Source organism: Myiozetetes cayanensis, unplaced genomic scaffold (assembly GCF_022539395.1).
Source record: "Myiozetetes cayanensis isolate MyiCay16 unplaced genomic scaffold, myiCay2020 scf105, whole genome shotgun sequence".
Classification (NCBI taxonomy): Eukaryota; Metazoa; Chordata; class Aves; order Passeriformes; family Tyrannidae; genus Myiozetetes; species Myiozetetes cayanensis.
The window spans coordinates 38009-50425 of record NW_026086661.1 but is presented as its reverse complement, the minus strand read 5'-3'; the positions used below and the strand labels follow the sequence as shown (position 1 = coordinate 50425).

The 12417-nt window shown below is 68.1% G+C and overlaps 3 protein-coding genes across 3 annotated transcripts in view; 2 read left to right on the top strand and 1 right to left on the bottom strand.

Annotated features, from left to right (window-relative positions):
• The first annotated feature begins 305 nt into the window (after positions 1-305).
• Positions 306-5956, top strand: NACC1 (nucleus accumbens associated 1). Its single transcript, XM_050305974.1, has 6 exons — positions 306-394; positions 1650-2533; positions 3112-3288; positions 3367-3472; positions 3563-3660; positions 4202-5956. The coding sequence occupies exons 2-6, from the start codon at positions 1669-1671 to the stop codon at positions 4480-4482; spliced, it is 1527 nt and encodes a 508-aa protein (XP_050161931.1). The 5' UTR covers positions 306-394; positions 1650-1668; the 3' UTR covers positions 4483-5956.
• A 1977-nt stretch (positions 5957-7933) lies between these two features.
• Positions 7934-9316, top strand: IER2 (immediate early response 2). Its single transcript, XM_050305957.1, has one exon. The coding sequence runs from the start codon at positions 7934-7936 to the stop codon at positions 8888-8890; it is 957 nt and encodes a 318-aa protein (XP_050161914.1). The 3' UTR covers positions 8891-9316.
• A 432-nt stretch (positions 9317-9748) lies between these two features.
• Positions 9749-12417, bottom strand: part of CACNA1A (calcium voltage-gated channel subunit alpha1 A) — a 30463-nt gene continuing 27794 nt past the window's right edge. Inside the window, 1 exon segment of the mRNA XM_050305958.1 lies at positions 9749-10698. Within this exon segment, the coding sequence (XP_050161915.1) occupies positions 10243-10698 (456 nt within the window). The 3' untranslated portion in view covers positions 9749-10242.

The following is a 12417-nucleotide window of genomic DNA, read 5'->3' as shown; positions in this document are numbered from 1 at the left end:
GCGACCGCGGGTGGGGGCAATCCCGGTAGTTACGACCCTCTTTTTTTCCCCCTTGCATTTTCAGTCTGTTTCAGGCCTGTGATAGGTCTGTTTTCCGCCCGCTTCAGGCGCGCTTTCTGCCTATTTCAGGCCTGTTTCCGGCCCGTGTTCTGCCTTTTTCAGACGTGTTTTAGCTCTGTTTTCGGTGGGTTTGTGTCTCCCCCGCACCACCGCGGTGCGCGCCGAGGGCGGTGGATGATTCGGCGCTCTGCCGGCGGGGCGCAGGCGCGCTCTGCGCTCAGCTGCTCGCGCCTGGCGCTCCAATGAATGGCCGCTGAGCGCGGCGGCTCCGGGAGCGGCTCCGGCACCGGGAGCGGGTCCGGGAGCGGCCCCAGCGCAGCCCCCGCGCCCCCCGGTAAGGCGGGGACCCCCTGGCCCTGCCGCACATCCCCCTGGGATCGGCCCTCTCCCCGCGATCCGGCCCCGCCGGGCCTGCTCAGCCCCCTCCCCCCGCCCCGGTACCCCTGGGCCTCAGGTGCTTCCCCCAAGCCCCCCTTGCGGTGAATCCCCCCCTAAGGATGTGGGATCCCCCTCGGGATTGGGGGGCTGCGCTGTTTATACCCCCCCCGGCGTGTTTTGGGGTACCCCCATTTCACACACACACACACACACCACCACGGGTTGGGGATTTATTGGCATCCCTCCTCCCAGAATTTTGGGACCTCCTCGTTGCTCCCCTCCCCGGGATTGGGGCGATGCAGTGTTTAGAGACCCTCCCCACCAGGGTTTGGGGTCCCCCCGCTGTATCCCCACCCCGGGTTGGGGGATTTACCGAGACCTTCGCCACTATTTGGGCCCCCCCATTGACCCCACCCAGAGACTGTGGGGTCCTCTCAGTCCCCAGTCCAGGCAGTGGGGTCTGCCCTCATTGTGCCCTCAAGGGGTTGGGGGATTTACTGACAATCACCCCCAAAATTTTGGGGCCCCCATTGCCCCCCCCAGAGACTGCCCCCAATCCAGGGGGTGGGACCCTCCGTCTCCCCAAAGTGAGGGGGGATTCTCTCTGTGCCCAACCCCAGGGGGTCCCAGGCCTGACAACCCACCACCCTCCCATCTCCCCAGGACTGGGGACCCCTCAGAGCCCCCACAGCCTTGGCGGGGAACCTCCCCCGTGCAGGGACCCCCCACAAAAGGGACACCCCTGCAGGATCCCTGGTCTTTAGAGGGGCCTCTGATTCCCCCCCAACTCCCTTCCCAATACCCCATTTTGGTGGGGGCTTTGGGGGGGGAATTCAGGGTGTCCCCCCCCTCGGGTGGGGGTGCTGGACCCCCACAGGGTTGTGTCTGATCACTGTCCCTTGTCTGTCCCTGTCCCTTCTGGTGCCCCCGCCATGTCCTGTCCCCCCCTCCCATGTCCTGTCCCCGCCCATGTCCCCTGCCCCTCCCCATGCCCCTTTTCCCACATTTTCCCCCATCTCCCTCTCTCCTCCTGGCTCTGTGTCTGTGTCCCCCACACACACCACGTCCCTGCTGTGTCCCTTGCCCCTCCCCTGCCCTGTCTCCTCATGTCCCCTGTCCCTCCGTGTCCCTCATCATGTTCCCTGCCCTCCTTCCCTACCCATGTTTCCCACTCCTCCCCGGGTCCCTGCCCCTCCCCCTGTCCCCCCCAGGCTCCCCGTGCCCCCCACCATGGCGCAGACGCTGCAGATGGAGATCCCCAACTTTGGGAACAGCATCCTGGAGTGCCTGAACGAGCAGCGGCTGCAGGGGCTGTTCTGCGACGTGTCCGTGGTGGTGAAGGGCCACGCGTTCAAGGCCCACCGGGCCGTGCTGGCCGCCAGCAGCTCCTACTTCCGAGACCTGTTCCACAGCTCCAAGAGCGCCGTGGTGGAGCTGCCGGCGGCCGTGCAGCCCCAGTCCTTCCAGCAGATCCTCAGCTTCTGCTACACCGGCCGCCTGAGCATGAACGTGGGCGACCAGTTCCTGCTCATGTACACGGCGGGCTTCCTGCAGATCCAGGAGATCATGGAGAAGGGCACTGAGTTCTTCCTCAAGGTCAGCTCGCCCAGCTGCGACTCGCAGGGGCTGCACGGCGACGACACGCCGGGCTCGGAGCCGCAGAGCCCGGTGGCGCAGACGTCGGCGGGGCAGGGCTGGGCGCTGCCCCTGGTGTCCCGGGTGAAAACGGAGCAGGGGGAGCCCGACGGCGTCCAGTGCACCTTCGTGTTCAAGCGGCTCTGGGACGGGGGGCCCAAGGACGCCGGGGGCAACGGCAGCAGGAAAATGGCCAAATTCTCGGACGCCGCCGCCGCAGCCCCACGCCCGCCCAACCCCCCTGGAGCCAACCCTGCCCCGGCGCCCACCCCGGTGCCACCCGTGGCTGACCAGACCAGCCCCGGGGGCACGTCCAGCGCCTACACGAGCGACAGTCCCGGGTCCTTCCACAACGAGGAGGATGAGGAGGAGGATGGGGGTGAGGAAGGCTCAGATGAGCAGTATCGGCAGATCTGCAACATGTACACCATGTACAGCATGATGAACGTGGGCATGGCAGGTGAGACCCCAGGGGCGGTGGGGGGTGGTGGTGTTGGGGCAGACGCCCTTGGGGTGGAGTCAGATGAGGCCCCACCCATTGGGTGTGAGAACAGTCGGGTTTGGGGAACAGGTGTGTGTTGGTGGGAGGTGTCGTCACACGTGGGTGTGGCCAGCTAGGTCTTGCCCACATGCTGTGAGCCAATGAGATCCCACTGCTGGGGTTGGGGGTGATAAAGCTCCGCCCCAGGGGGTGAGGTTTGGGTGAAGAGGGGGTTGTAGGGGTTGTGGTGACACGAGGCTCTGCCCATGGGGGGCGTGGTCACAACAGGTGAGCTCCCTGACCCCCTCCATCCTCCATGGGCACATCAGAGACCCCCCAAGACTCAGGGGGGAGATCCCCAGGGTCTGTCCATCTCTGTGAACCCCCTCTGACCCCCTTGTGCTCCCCCAGCCCTGGAGAAGGTGGAGGCCCTGCCCAAGCAGTCCCTCCCTGGAGTCCTGTGGCTGGACTGGAGTGCATCCCTGGGATCTGTGTCCCCCTGTATGACCCCGTGCCACCCCTCAGTGACCCCCCCTGACCCTGCCATGCCCCCCCAGCCTCGGAGAAGGTGGAGGCCCTGCCGGAGCAGCCCCCCCCAGAGCCCCGTGCCCGCTTCCGTGTGCGCCAGGACCTGGCATCGCTGCCGGCCGAGCTTGTCACCCAGATTGGGAACCGCTGCCACCCCAAGCTCTACGACGAGGGGGACCCTGCTGAGAAGCTGGAGCTCATCACCGGTACGGAGGGAGGGTCCCCGGGGGGTTCAGGGGCCCTCCCTCAGCCCTGCTGACCCCCCCCCCGTGCCCCCTCCCCAGGCACCAACGTGTTCATCACGCGGGCGCAGCTCATGAACTGCCACGTCAGCGCGGGCACAAGGCACAAGGTGCTGCTGCGCCGCCTTCTCGCCTCCTTCTTCGACCGGTGAGCGGCTCCGGGGGTCCCCCATCCCCCATTTGGGGTCCTGGAGGGTTTGGGGAGGGGTTTACAGCGGTTGTACCCCCCCTCCTCCAGGAACACACTGGCCAACAGCTGCGGAACCGGGATCCGCTCATCCAGCAACGACCCCAGTCGAAAACCGCTGGACAGTCGGGTGCTGCACGCGGTGAAGTGTGAGTGGGGGCCTCTCCACGGGGCTGGGCTGGGTTCGAGGGGCCCTGAGAGCACCCTGGGAATGAGAGGGGCACATGGGGCCTGGGGGGCTCAGGTGGACACAAGGGAGCACCTTGGGAATTTGGGGGTCAGGAGGCTATGAGAGCACCCTAGGAATGGGAGGGGCCTGGGGTTCGGGGGCCCAGGGAAGGAGGTTTTTAGGGATAATGTTGTGCCAAGAGGGGAACAGGGAAAGAAACCCTACAGCTGCCTTTTCCAGCCAAACCTCTCCCCAACCCACTCCCTGAGCTCTGCCACGACCCCCAACAGCCTCGGGGTGCTTTTGCAGCCCAAGAACCTCTCCCCACGTTTCCCCCCAAGTTTACAGCCCCAAGGCTGGGGGTACCCCCGGGAGGTGCCAACACAACACAACTCCCCCCCATGCCTGCGGTTTCCCAGCCCTAAGGAGAGGACAGGAGAGGACGAGGGGGGAGACCCCACAGCTGCTCTTTCCCAGTCAAGCCTCTCCCTGAGCCCCTGCCTGTGTCCCTCCTCCCCCAGTTTACTGCCAGAATTTCGCCCCCGACTTCAAGGAGAGCGAGATGAACGCGATCGCGGCCGACATGTGCACGAACGCACGGCGGGTCGTGCGCAAGAGCTGGATACCCAAACTCAAACTGCTCATGGCTGAGGGCGATTCCTACACCTCCTTCATCAACGACACCGGCAAGCTGGAGCCCGACATCATGGGCCCAGAGCCCCCCTTTGAGGCAGGGGGGCCTGAGCCAGAGGGGCCTCCTCCTGGGGAGGGGCTGCAGTGCCCCCCCCCGATCCCACCCTAGGGACCCCCGATGGGGAGGGTGGAAGGGGGGACCTGTGTTGGGACGGTTGGGGAAACCCCCTGGGAGCCTCCCTGACTGGGAACACCCCCAGACAGGTCTCCCCAGGGGTAGGGTCCTCCCATGGGACAGGGAACCCCCCAGACAGATTCCCCCCGGGGGTAGGGACCTCCCTCCATGGGACAGGGGACCACTAGGAGTAGGGACCCCACCAGTGGAGGGGGACCCATGCTGGGAGGGTAGGGGGAGTCCTGTGGTGGAGGCACCCCCCCACCCCCCCACTAAATGGAGCCCCCAATGGTAGGGACTCCTCCCAAACAGGGGCCCCCGGGGTAGGGACCCCCACCATGGGACAGGGACCCCCCCATGGGACAGGACCCTCCCAACTGGGAACCCACAAGGGTTGTGACCTCCCAAACAGTGACCCCCCACCTGGGCACCCCCAGGGTCAGGGTCCCACTGGCCAGGACCTCAGGGAGGTGTGGGGACTGCTGTGGTGGAGGGACCCCCCAAAAATGGGCACCTCGAGGGGCAGGGACCCCTCCCATGGGACAGGGCCCCACCAGAAATGGACCCTTTTGGTTTAGGGACCCCCAAGACAAGCAGCCCCAGGGACTGGGACCCACCCGTGGGATGACAGGAACTCCCCCAGATGGGGATCCCCAGGAGCTGGGACCCCTCAAGCAGGGACCCCTTTGATTTAGGGACCCCTGCAAATGGACCCCCCTGCCCCAATGGGGCAGGGACCCCCCAACCAGGGACCCCTTTGGTTTAGGGACCCCCCCACAGGCACCCCCTGGGGCAGGGACCCCCAGCAATGCCCAGTGCCACTGTGGGATCCCCCCCCAGTTCGGGGGTCTGGTGCCCCCCTGGGCTTTGGGGGCTTGGAGAGGGCAGCGGTTTCTGGGCAGCTGCCCAGAAACTGGCCACATTTTGGGGGACCTGTGGGGGGGTCTCAGCTTGGGCTCTGGGGGTCCCATGTCCCCTCCCTGGGGCCAGTGTGACTCCTGGACCGCCCGTGTGGCCCCCATGTCCCCCCCATCGTGTTCCCCCCGGGGCCACTGTCTCTGCAGGCACCTGCATGTGTGTGTCCCCCCCGTGTCCCCCCTGTCCTGTGTGTCCCCTTCAGGGACCCCCATCCCCCCCAGCATGTGTCCTTCCTGTGTCCCTCCGAAGGCTGGAGTGTCCCCAGGTGACCCCGTGTCGCCCCCCTGGTCACCTGTTGGTGTGTGTTCTCCCACAGGGGTGACACCTGTGTTTGGGCCCCCCCCCCCCTCCCCTGGCACAAAGGGGATGTCCCCCCAAGGAGCCAGAACCCCCCCAAAATGAGGTTGGGACACCCCAGTGGGTCTGGGCTCCTCCAAACTGGGGAGTCCCCCATCATTCTCCCCCCCATCTTGGGGTCTGTCCTTAGTGGGGGTGGGGATGTGTGACCCGGGGTGGGGGCTGAGCAGGGACTACAGGCGAGCAGGAGCGGTTCTGGGGGTGCTCAGGTTGGGGTCCCACCTCTGCAGGGGGAGGGTCGGGTGGGAGGGGGGTCAGGAGGGCCCCCAGGGCTTTGCTCCGGCTTTGCTCCCACAGGAAAACTGAGGCACCATTTGACAACCCCCTCCCACCCACTCATTGCAGGGGGCTCTCCAGGTGTTCCCCTTCCCGAACTCCCCCAGGTCTCCTGACGTTCGGTCAAGTGCCTTACCCGCCCCCTCCCCTGGGCTCTAATTGTGTCTCTGCTGCCCCCTACCCCCCCCAGCATGGGCTGGGGGCACAGGGACTCCCCCAAACCTCCCCCTAGACCCTCGTGGATGCCTGGGTGTGCCCCCTGCACCCCCCCCGTGCCTCAGTTTCCCGTTTGTGTGACGAGTTCTGCCAGTCTCAGCCCTGTGGGGGAGGGGGGTCACTGTGCCCCCACCTCCCGAACACCCACCCCAAAAAACGGGGCCCAGCTGTTTCTTTGCCCCTTTCTCTCCTTTTGGCCCCCCAAAGCTGTATAGAAGGGGGGGGGCCGCGTGGCAGCATGGACCCCCCCCACCCACCGGGCTTGCGCTTCCCCCGGGACCCCCAGTGTCTGTCCTGTGTAATGAAGTGCCAAGACCCCTACCCCCGGGTTTCCCCCGGGACCCCTCCAGAGGTCCCCCCCGGGGACTCTCCCGGAGCTGCCTGGACTTCCCCCAGAGCCCCTCCGGACTGCCCTGGGCCCCCTCAGAAGTCCCCTGGGGACCCTTCTGGAGTCCCCCGGATTCTCCCATACCCCCTCTGGAGCCCCCCTGGGGAACCTTCTGGAGCTCCCTGGACACCCTGGGGATCTTCGGGAGCCCCCTGGCCTCCCCCAGAGCCCCCCGAGGACCCTCTCCCGAGCCCCCCGACGCTGGAGGTTGCACATGAACTGCTGTTGGGCGCGAGGGAGCGTGTGAATAGTGAAAATAAACACAGAGTTTGTAACAGCCCCTGCCTAGGACCCCCGAACACACGCGGGGGTGGGCGGGGGTGATGGGGGTTCGTGCAAGGCCTGGGGTGGGCGGAGGGAGGGGCTCGTGCAAGGGGGGCCCAGGGGTCGTGCAAGAGTTGTATTGGGCCTCGTGTTTGTGCAAGGCTCCTGCAGGAGCCCGGTCCTCTTGCAAGGCTCGTGCCAGACCTGGTGCTTGTGCAAGGCCCCGGTGCCCGCGCGAGGGCCCCGGACTTGTGCGACACTCGTGCAAGGCCCGGTTTTGGTTCCGGTCTCGGGCTTTGCCCGCCCCTTTTTGCCCATATATGGACCGGCGGAAGCGGCGCCGCCCGCCGCTCTCGCCGTTCCACCGCTTTCCCTTCCCGTGCCCTTATATGGGCATGGAAGCGGCGCGCGCTCGAGCGGGCGGGCCCGGAGATCCCCGGCGGGGAGAGGAAACGGGGAGGGGGGTACAAGGACACCTCCGAGTAAATGGGGGGCACAGGGCCCCCTCAGTTCACGGGGAGGGCACGGGGACACTCCCCCGAGCAAATGGGGGGCACAGGGACCCCTCAATTCACGGGGGGGGGCAACAAGGAACCGCCCCCACCGCGGGGGACCCCCAATCCATCGCGGAAAGCACATGCCCCCCAGTCCATGGGAGTACAGACCCTCCCCAACCCACAGGGGATCCCAGGGAGCCCCCCCCGGCAGTGGACACAGCCCTCCCAACTCCCCCCCATTCTCCCCCAGCCCCCTGACCCATTTCCGTCCCCGGCGCCGCTGAGCTGGGCTGAGCCGCCCCGGGGCCGGATGCGGTGGCGGGGGAGTTCTGGGGGGGTCCGAGGTGGTAAAAGAACGGAGTGGGAGGGGGGCGGGATCGGGGGGTGCCCGGGGCGGTGCAAGGGCGGGGGGGCGGTCGAAGGGCGGCCGCAGGGCCGGATGCGGTGGCGGGGAGGGATGGATCTGAGGAGTCCGGGCGGTACAAGAGCGGGCGTGGGGCCGCCCCGGTGCACTGGGCGCGGGGTCGCGATGGAGGAGGCGCAGCGGCTGCTCACGGTGTCGGTGTGGAAGCTCTACCGGTGCCGGGTGCGGCGGGGGGGCCTCCGCCTGCACCGGAGCCTCCAGCTCTCGTTGCTCGTCCGCGCCGCCCGCCACCGATACCTGAGCGCCCGCGCTGCCGCCGGGATCCCCCCGGGGCCGGCACCGCCCGGGGACACGGCGTACGGAGAGACCCCAGAACGGGGGAACACCCCGAACCGACCGACCGGGGATCCTCGCACCGCCTGCGACCACCCGAGTGGCCCGAGCGGGGACCCCCGCACCGCCTGCGATCCCCCGATGGACATTAACGGGGATCCTCGCACCGCCCCGCACCGAGGGGCCCCCCCGATGGACACGAACAGGGACCCCCGCACCGCCCCAGATCAAGGGGACCCCCCGATGGACACGAGCGTGAACCCCCGCAGCGCCTGGGACCCCATCCGACTGACCGGGGACCCTCACAGCGGCCGGAAACGGAGGGACCCTCCGAGGGACCTAACCGAGGACCCCCGCAGCGCCTCGGACCGGGGAGACTCCCCGATGGACACGACCGGGTACCCCCCGAACCGACCGACCGGGGAGCCCCCGAGCGCCCCAACCGATGACCCGCAGACACCACAGACCCCGGATCCTGCGAACCGGGACCCCCCCCAGGACTCCTCGAGTCGGGACCGTGACCCGCCCAGCGCTCCGAGGCTGCCGCCCCCTCGGGACCACCCGAGCGTTGCCCCGGGAGCTCCCCGGCCTCCCGGAGCTTCCCGGGCCGGGCGGAAGCGGCGCAGCGGCGGCTCGCCGGGGCCGGAGCCGGGGCCGGTCCCGAGCAAACGGGCGCGGCTGGAGGCGGAGGAGCCGCCGGTGCCGGTGTCCCCGGGGCCGCCCGGGCGCTGCTCGGGGCCTCCCGCCGCTGCCTTCGGGCTCCTGGTCCGCGCCATCGGGGCGTGCTGAGACCCCCCCCGGGGGCCCTCGGAGACCCCCGGGAACACGGAGATACACCCCCAGGACACACGGAACTAACGGAGAGAGACACACGGAACTGGCACCGGAACTCCCCAAAGTGGATGGGGGGACACACCCCCCCCCTTCCCCCAGAACACACGGAACTGGTACGGGACCCCCCTCTCCCCCCGGGACACGTGAAACTGGACAGGGACCCTCAGGACTCCCTGAACTGGATGGGGACCCCCCGGGGACACACGGAACTGGTGTGGGAACCCCGCTCGGGACAGACGGAACTGAACTGGGACACGTGGACTCTTGAGGGTCCCGGTGGGGCATCCCCCGGTGACTGCCGCGCTTGGGGGAGGGGGCTCCAGGCTGCCTCCCCTTATTGTTTTTTAATTATTATTTTGTTAATTAAATAAAAGTGGGGTTTGTGCAGCCGCTTCCTCGGGGAAAGTTTGGGGACGGGGTGTCGCTGTGACCCCCTCCTCGATTTCGGGGGGGGAAACAGGGCTTTGGGGGGGAGGGGGGTGTCCGCTGGATCTTCTGATGGGTCGGGGGGGTTGAACTGCAGGAATCGCTCACCTTTCCCCGCCTCATTTTCCCCCCCGCGACCAGGATGCGGGGGCAGGGGACCAGCCCCGGTTCCGGGAAGGTCCGCGTGTTGCTCACGTGGGAGGGGGGGGTGACGGTTACCGAAGCGTCCCGGAGGGGTCCCGCCGTCCGTCCCCGCGACGTCGGGCCTGGGTTGGGTTGGGGGGGCGCAGAGCCCCCGTGGATGCGTGTGTCCCCCTCTGTGTGTCCCCCCAACCCGACCCTCGGTGCCCCCTGCCCCGATCCCAGGAAGGAGCGAGACGGGCTCGATCCAAAATTCCTTTTTTTTTTAATGGTTTCGGTTTGGGGGATTTTCAGGTTGGTTTTTTTTTTTGTTTTGGGGGGGGTTGTATTTTTTTTTGTCCTTTTTTTTTTTTTTTAATCTTTTATTTCTGGTTTCGGTAACTCTGTTCATGCAATTGGCGGCGGCCCCGGTTCCGCCGCCTCCGTGCCTCGGGCGGGGGGGGCCGGTGCCCATTCCCGGTGCCCGTTCCCGGTTCCCGTTCCCGGTGCCCACCCCGGAGCCTCCTTGGGCTCCGCTCCCGCCCCGGCGGCTCCTCCCGGCCGGGGGCTCCCCCCGGGTTTGTTCGGGGGGATGGATTTCGGGGGGTTCCCCGGGGTCGCCCCCCGCGGCGGCGGCTCCTCCAGATGATAAAACTCATCCATAGCCCCGGGAGCGGGCGGGGGGGGGACGTGTGTGTGGCGACGACCACCCCCCCCGCCGCGATACGCGCCCTTGTCGCGTCATGTCGCGATATACGCCGCTAGCAGCAGTCATCGTCCGTCTCGCTGTAGGGGTCGCGGAGGCCGGGCCGCCCCTTCCCGGCGCCGTGGCCCGGGTAGTACCCGTTCGGCAGCCGCCGGCCGGGCCTGGGGGGGGACGGGCCGCCGCCGCCGGGGGTCCCGGTGCCGCGGGGGGCGCGGGGGGCGCGCCCGTCGAGCGACGGCGGTGGCGGCTCCGCGTCGCGGGGCCCTCGGGGGGTCTCTGGCCAGCGGGCGGAGGGGCGGGCGGCGGGCGGGGGTCGGCCGCAGGGGCCGGCGGAGGGCGGCGGGGGCCGCGGGCGGGGGCGGTGCGGCGGGCGGGGGCGGCGGGCGGCGGGCGAGTACGACACGTGGGGCCGCGGCGTGGCGGGGGTCGGCGGGAGCTGACGGCGGGCGCGCCGCGGGGTGCTGGTCCCCGACGTGGAGAGCACCGGGCTGCCGCTGACCGAGCTGCTGCCCTGCAGCGACAGCGACACCGGGGTGGCGGCGGGGGCACGGGGGCGCGGAGGCACGGGGGAAAGGATGTGGTGGGGCGGCCACGGACGGCGGCAGGGACAGCGTGTGGGGGAAACACGGAGGAGGGATGTAGGGGGACATGGGGGTTGGGAGGGGGCAGTCGGGCACATGGGGCGGTGGGACACAAGGGTCGCGGGAGGGGGCGGGGGAACACGGACACGGGGGGGACACGGATACGTGTTTGGGGGAATTGAGGGGGGCACAGCCACGGGCAATGCAGACACGGGGGTGCGGGGACACGGACACGGGGAGGGGACATGGGGGACCCGGTGGAGGTGGGCGATGGGGACCCTGGGGGGCACGGCGGGGCGTTGAGGGGGCACAGCCACGGCGGGGGGCACAGCCACGGGCCATGCAGACGCAGGGAGGGGCAGTGGGGACTGGGGGACACGGAGAAGACAAAGGAGAGCAGAGGGGACAGAAATGAGACAGGTGTCACGGGGTGGGGGCGGGAGGCAGCGGCGGGGGGTGCAGGGGGATCGGAGGGGTCAGGGGGAGGGAAGGGAGTGGCGCTGGGTCCCCCCAAAGCCACTCGCAAGGCAAAGCTCGTGGGAGGGGGTCAGGGGGGGTCAGCAGGGGGAGTGAGGGAAGCAGGGGCTGGAGAAGTTTGGAAGAATCAGCCTGGAGGGGGGACCCTGTATCCCAAATCTGGGGGTCCTGGGGAGCGTCACCCCCCCAAATCTGGGACCTGTTACCTGGAGGTGAACCCCAATCAGTACCTGCAGGGACCCGGGTTTGGGGGGTCCATGTGCCCCTGTTGGGGACCTCTGTGCATGGGACCCCCATTACTGGGGGAGGGGGGCAGGGGGCTGTCACCCCCAATTCAGGCCTCTGAGGGGGTTGTCTGTGCACCCCAAACTGAGGTGCTGAGGACCCCAAACCTATCTCAGAGTGTGTGGGGGCATGTACCTCAATATTGTCCCCCTGGCCGGACTAAGCCTCAACCCAGGGCTGGAGGGGGTCTGTACACCCCAAAACCTCAGCACAGGGTCTGTGCTCCCCCCCACCGGACTAGAGGGGAGCCCCCAAACCCCGCTGGGGGAGTAGAGACCCTTGATACAGGTGTGCACTGCAAATCAGGGCTTGGGAGGGGGGTTCCCTGCACCCCAAAACAGGGCTCGGGAGGTCCCTGCACTCCAAATTAGTTAGGGGGTCCCTGCACCCCAGCCCTGGGCATGACTGGCTGTGCAGCCCAGCACAGGGCTGGAGGGGGTCCCTGCATCCCAGTGCAGGGCTGGGGCTGGTCCCTACACCCCAGTTTTGGTCTGGAGGGGTTCCGAGGTCCTGCTCTGGGGGGATGCAGCGAGAGGGGTGGGGGCACCCCAAAATGTCCCAGGGCAGCAAAACGGCTCCTCCTGGGGTCACAACCGGGATTTTTTTTGGGGGGGAGGGGGGAGCGGCAGCTTCATTCCAAACTTTCCAGGGTGGCCGGAGCCTGGGGGGGCCGGAGCAGATGTTGGGGGGCCCCGAGCCGCTATTTGGGCCACCCTCGCCGTGACAGCGCAGCCAAAGCACAGCGATGGGGAAACAGAGACGTGAATCAAGGCAGGCCCCCCGAGCAGCCGGGGGGCCGGGGGCCAAGCGAGGGGGCTCTGTGCGGGCAGGGTGGGCGGGGGTGTTGAGAGCGGGAGGGGATGGGGGCATCCGGAGGGGTCGAAGCG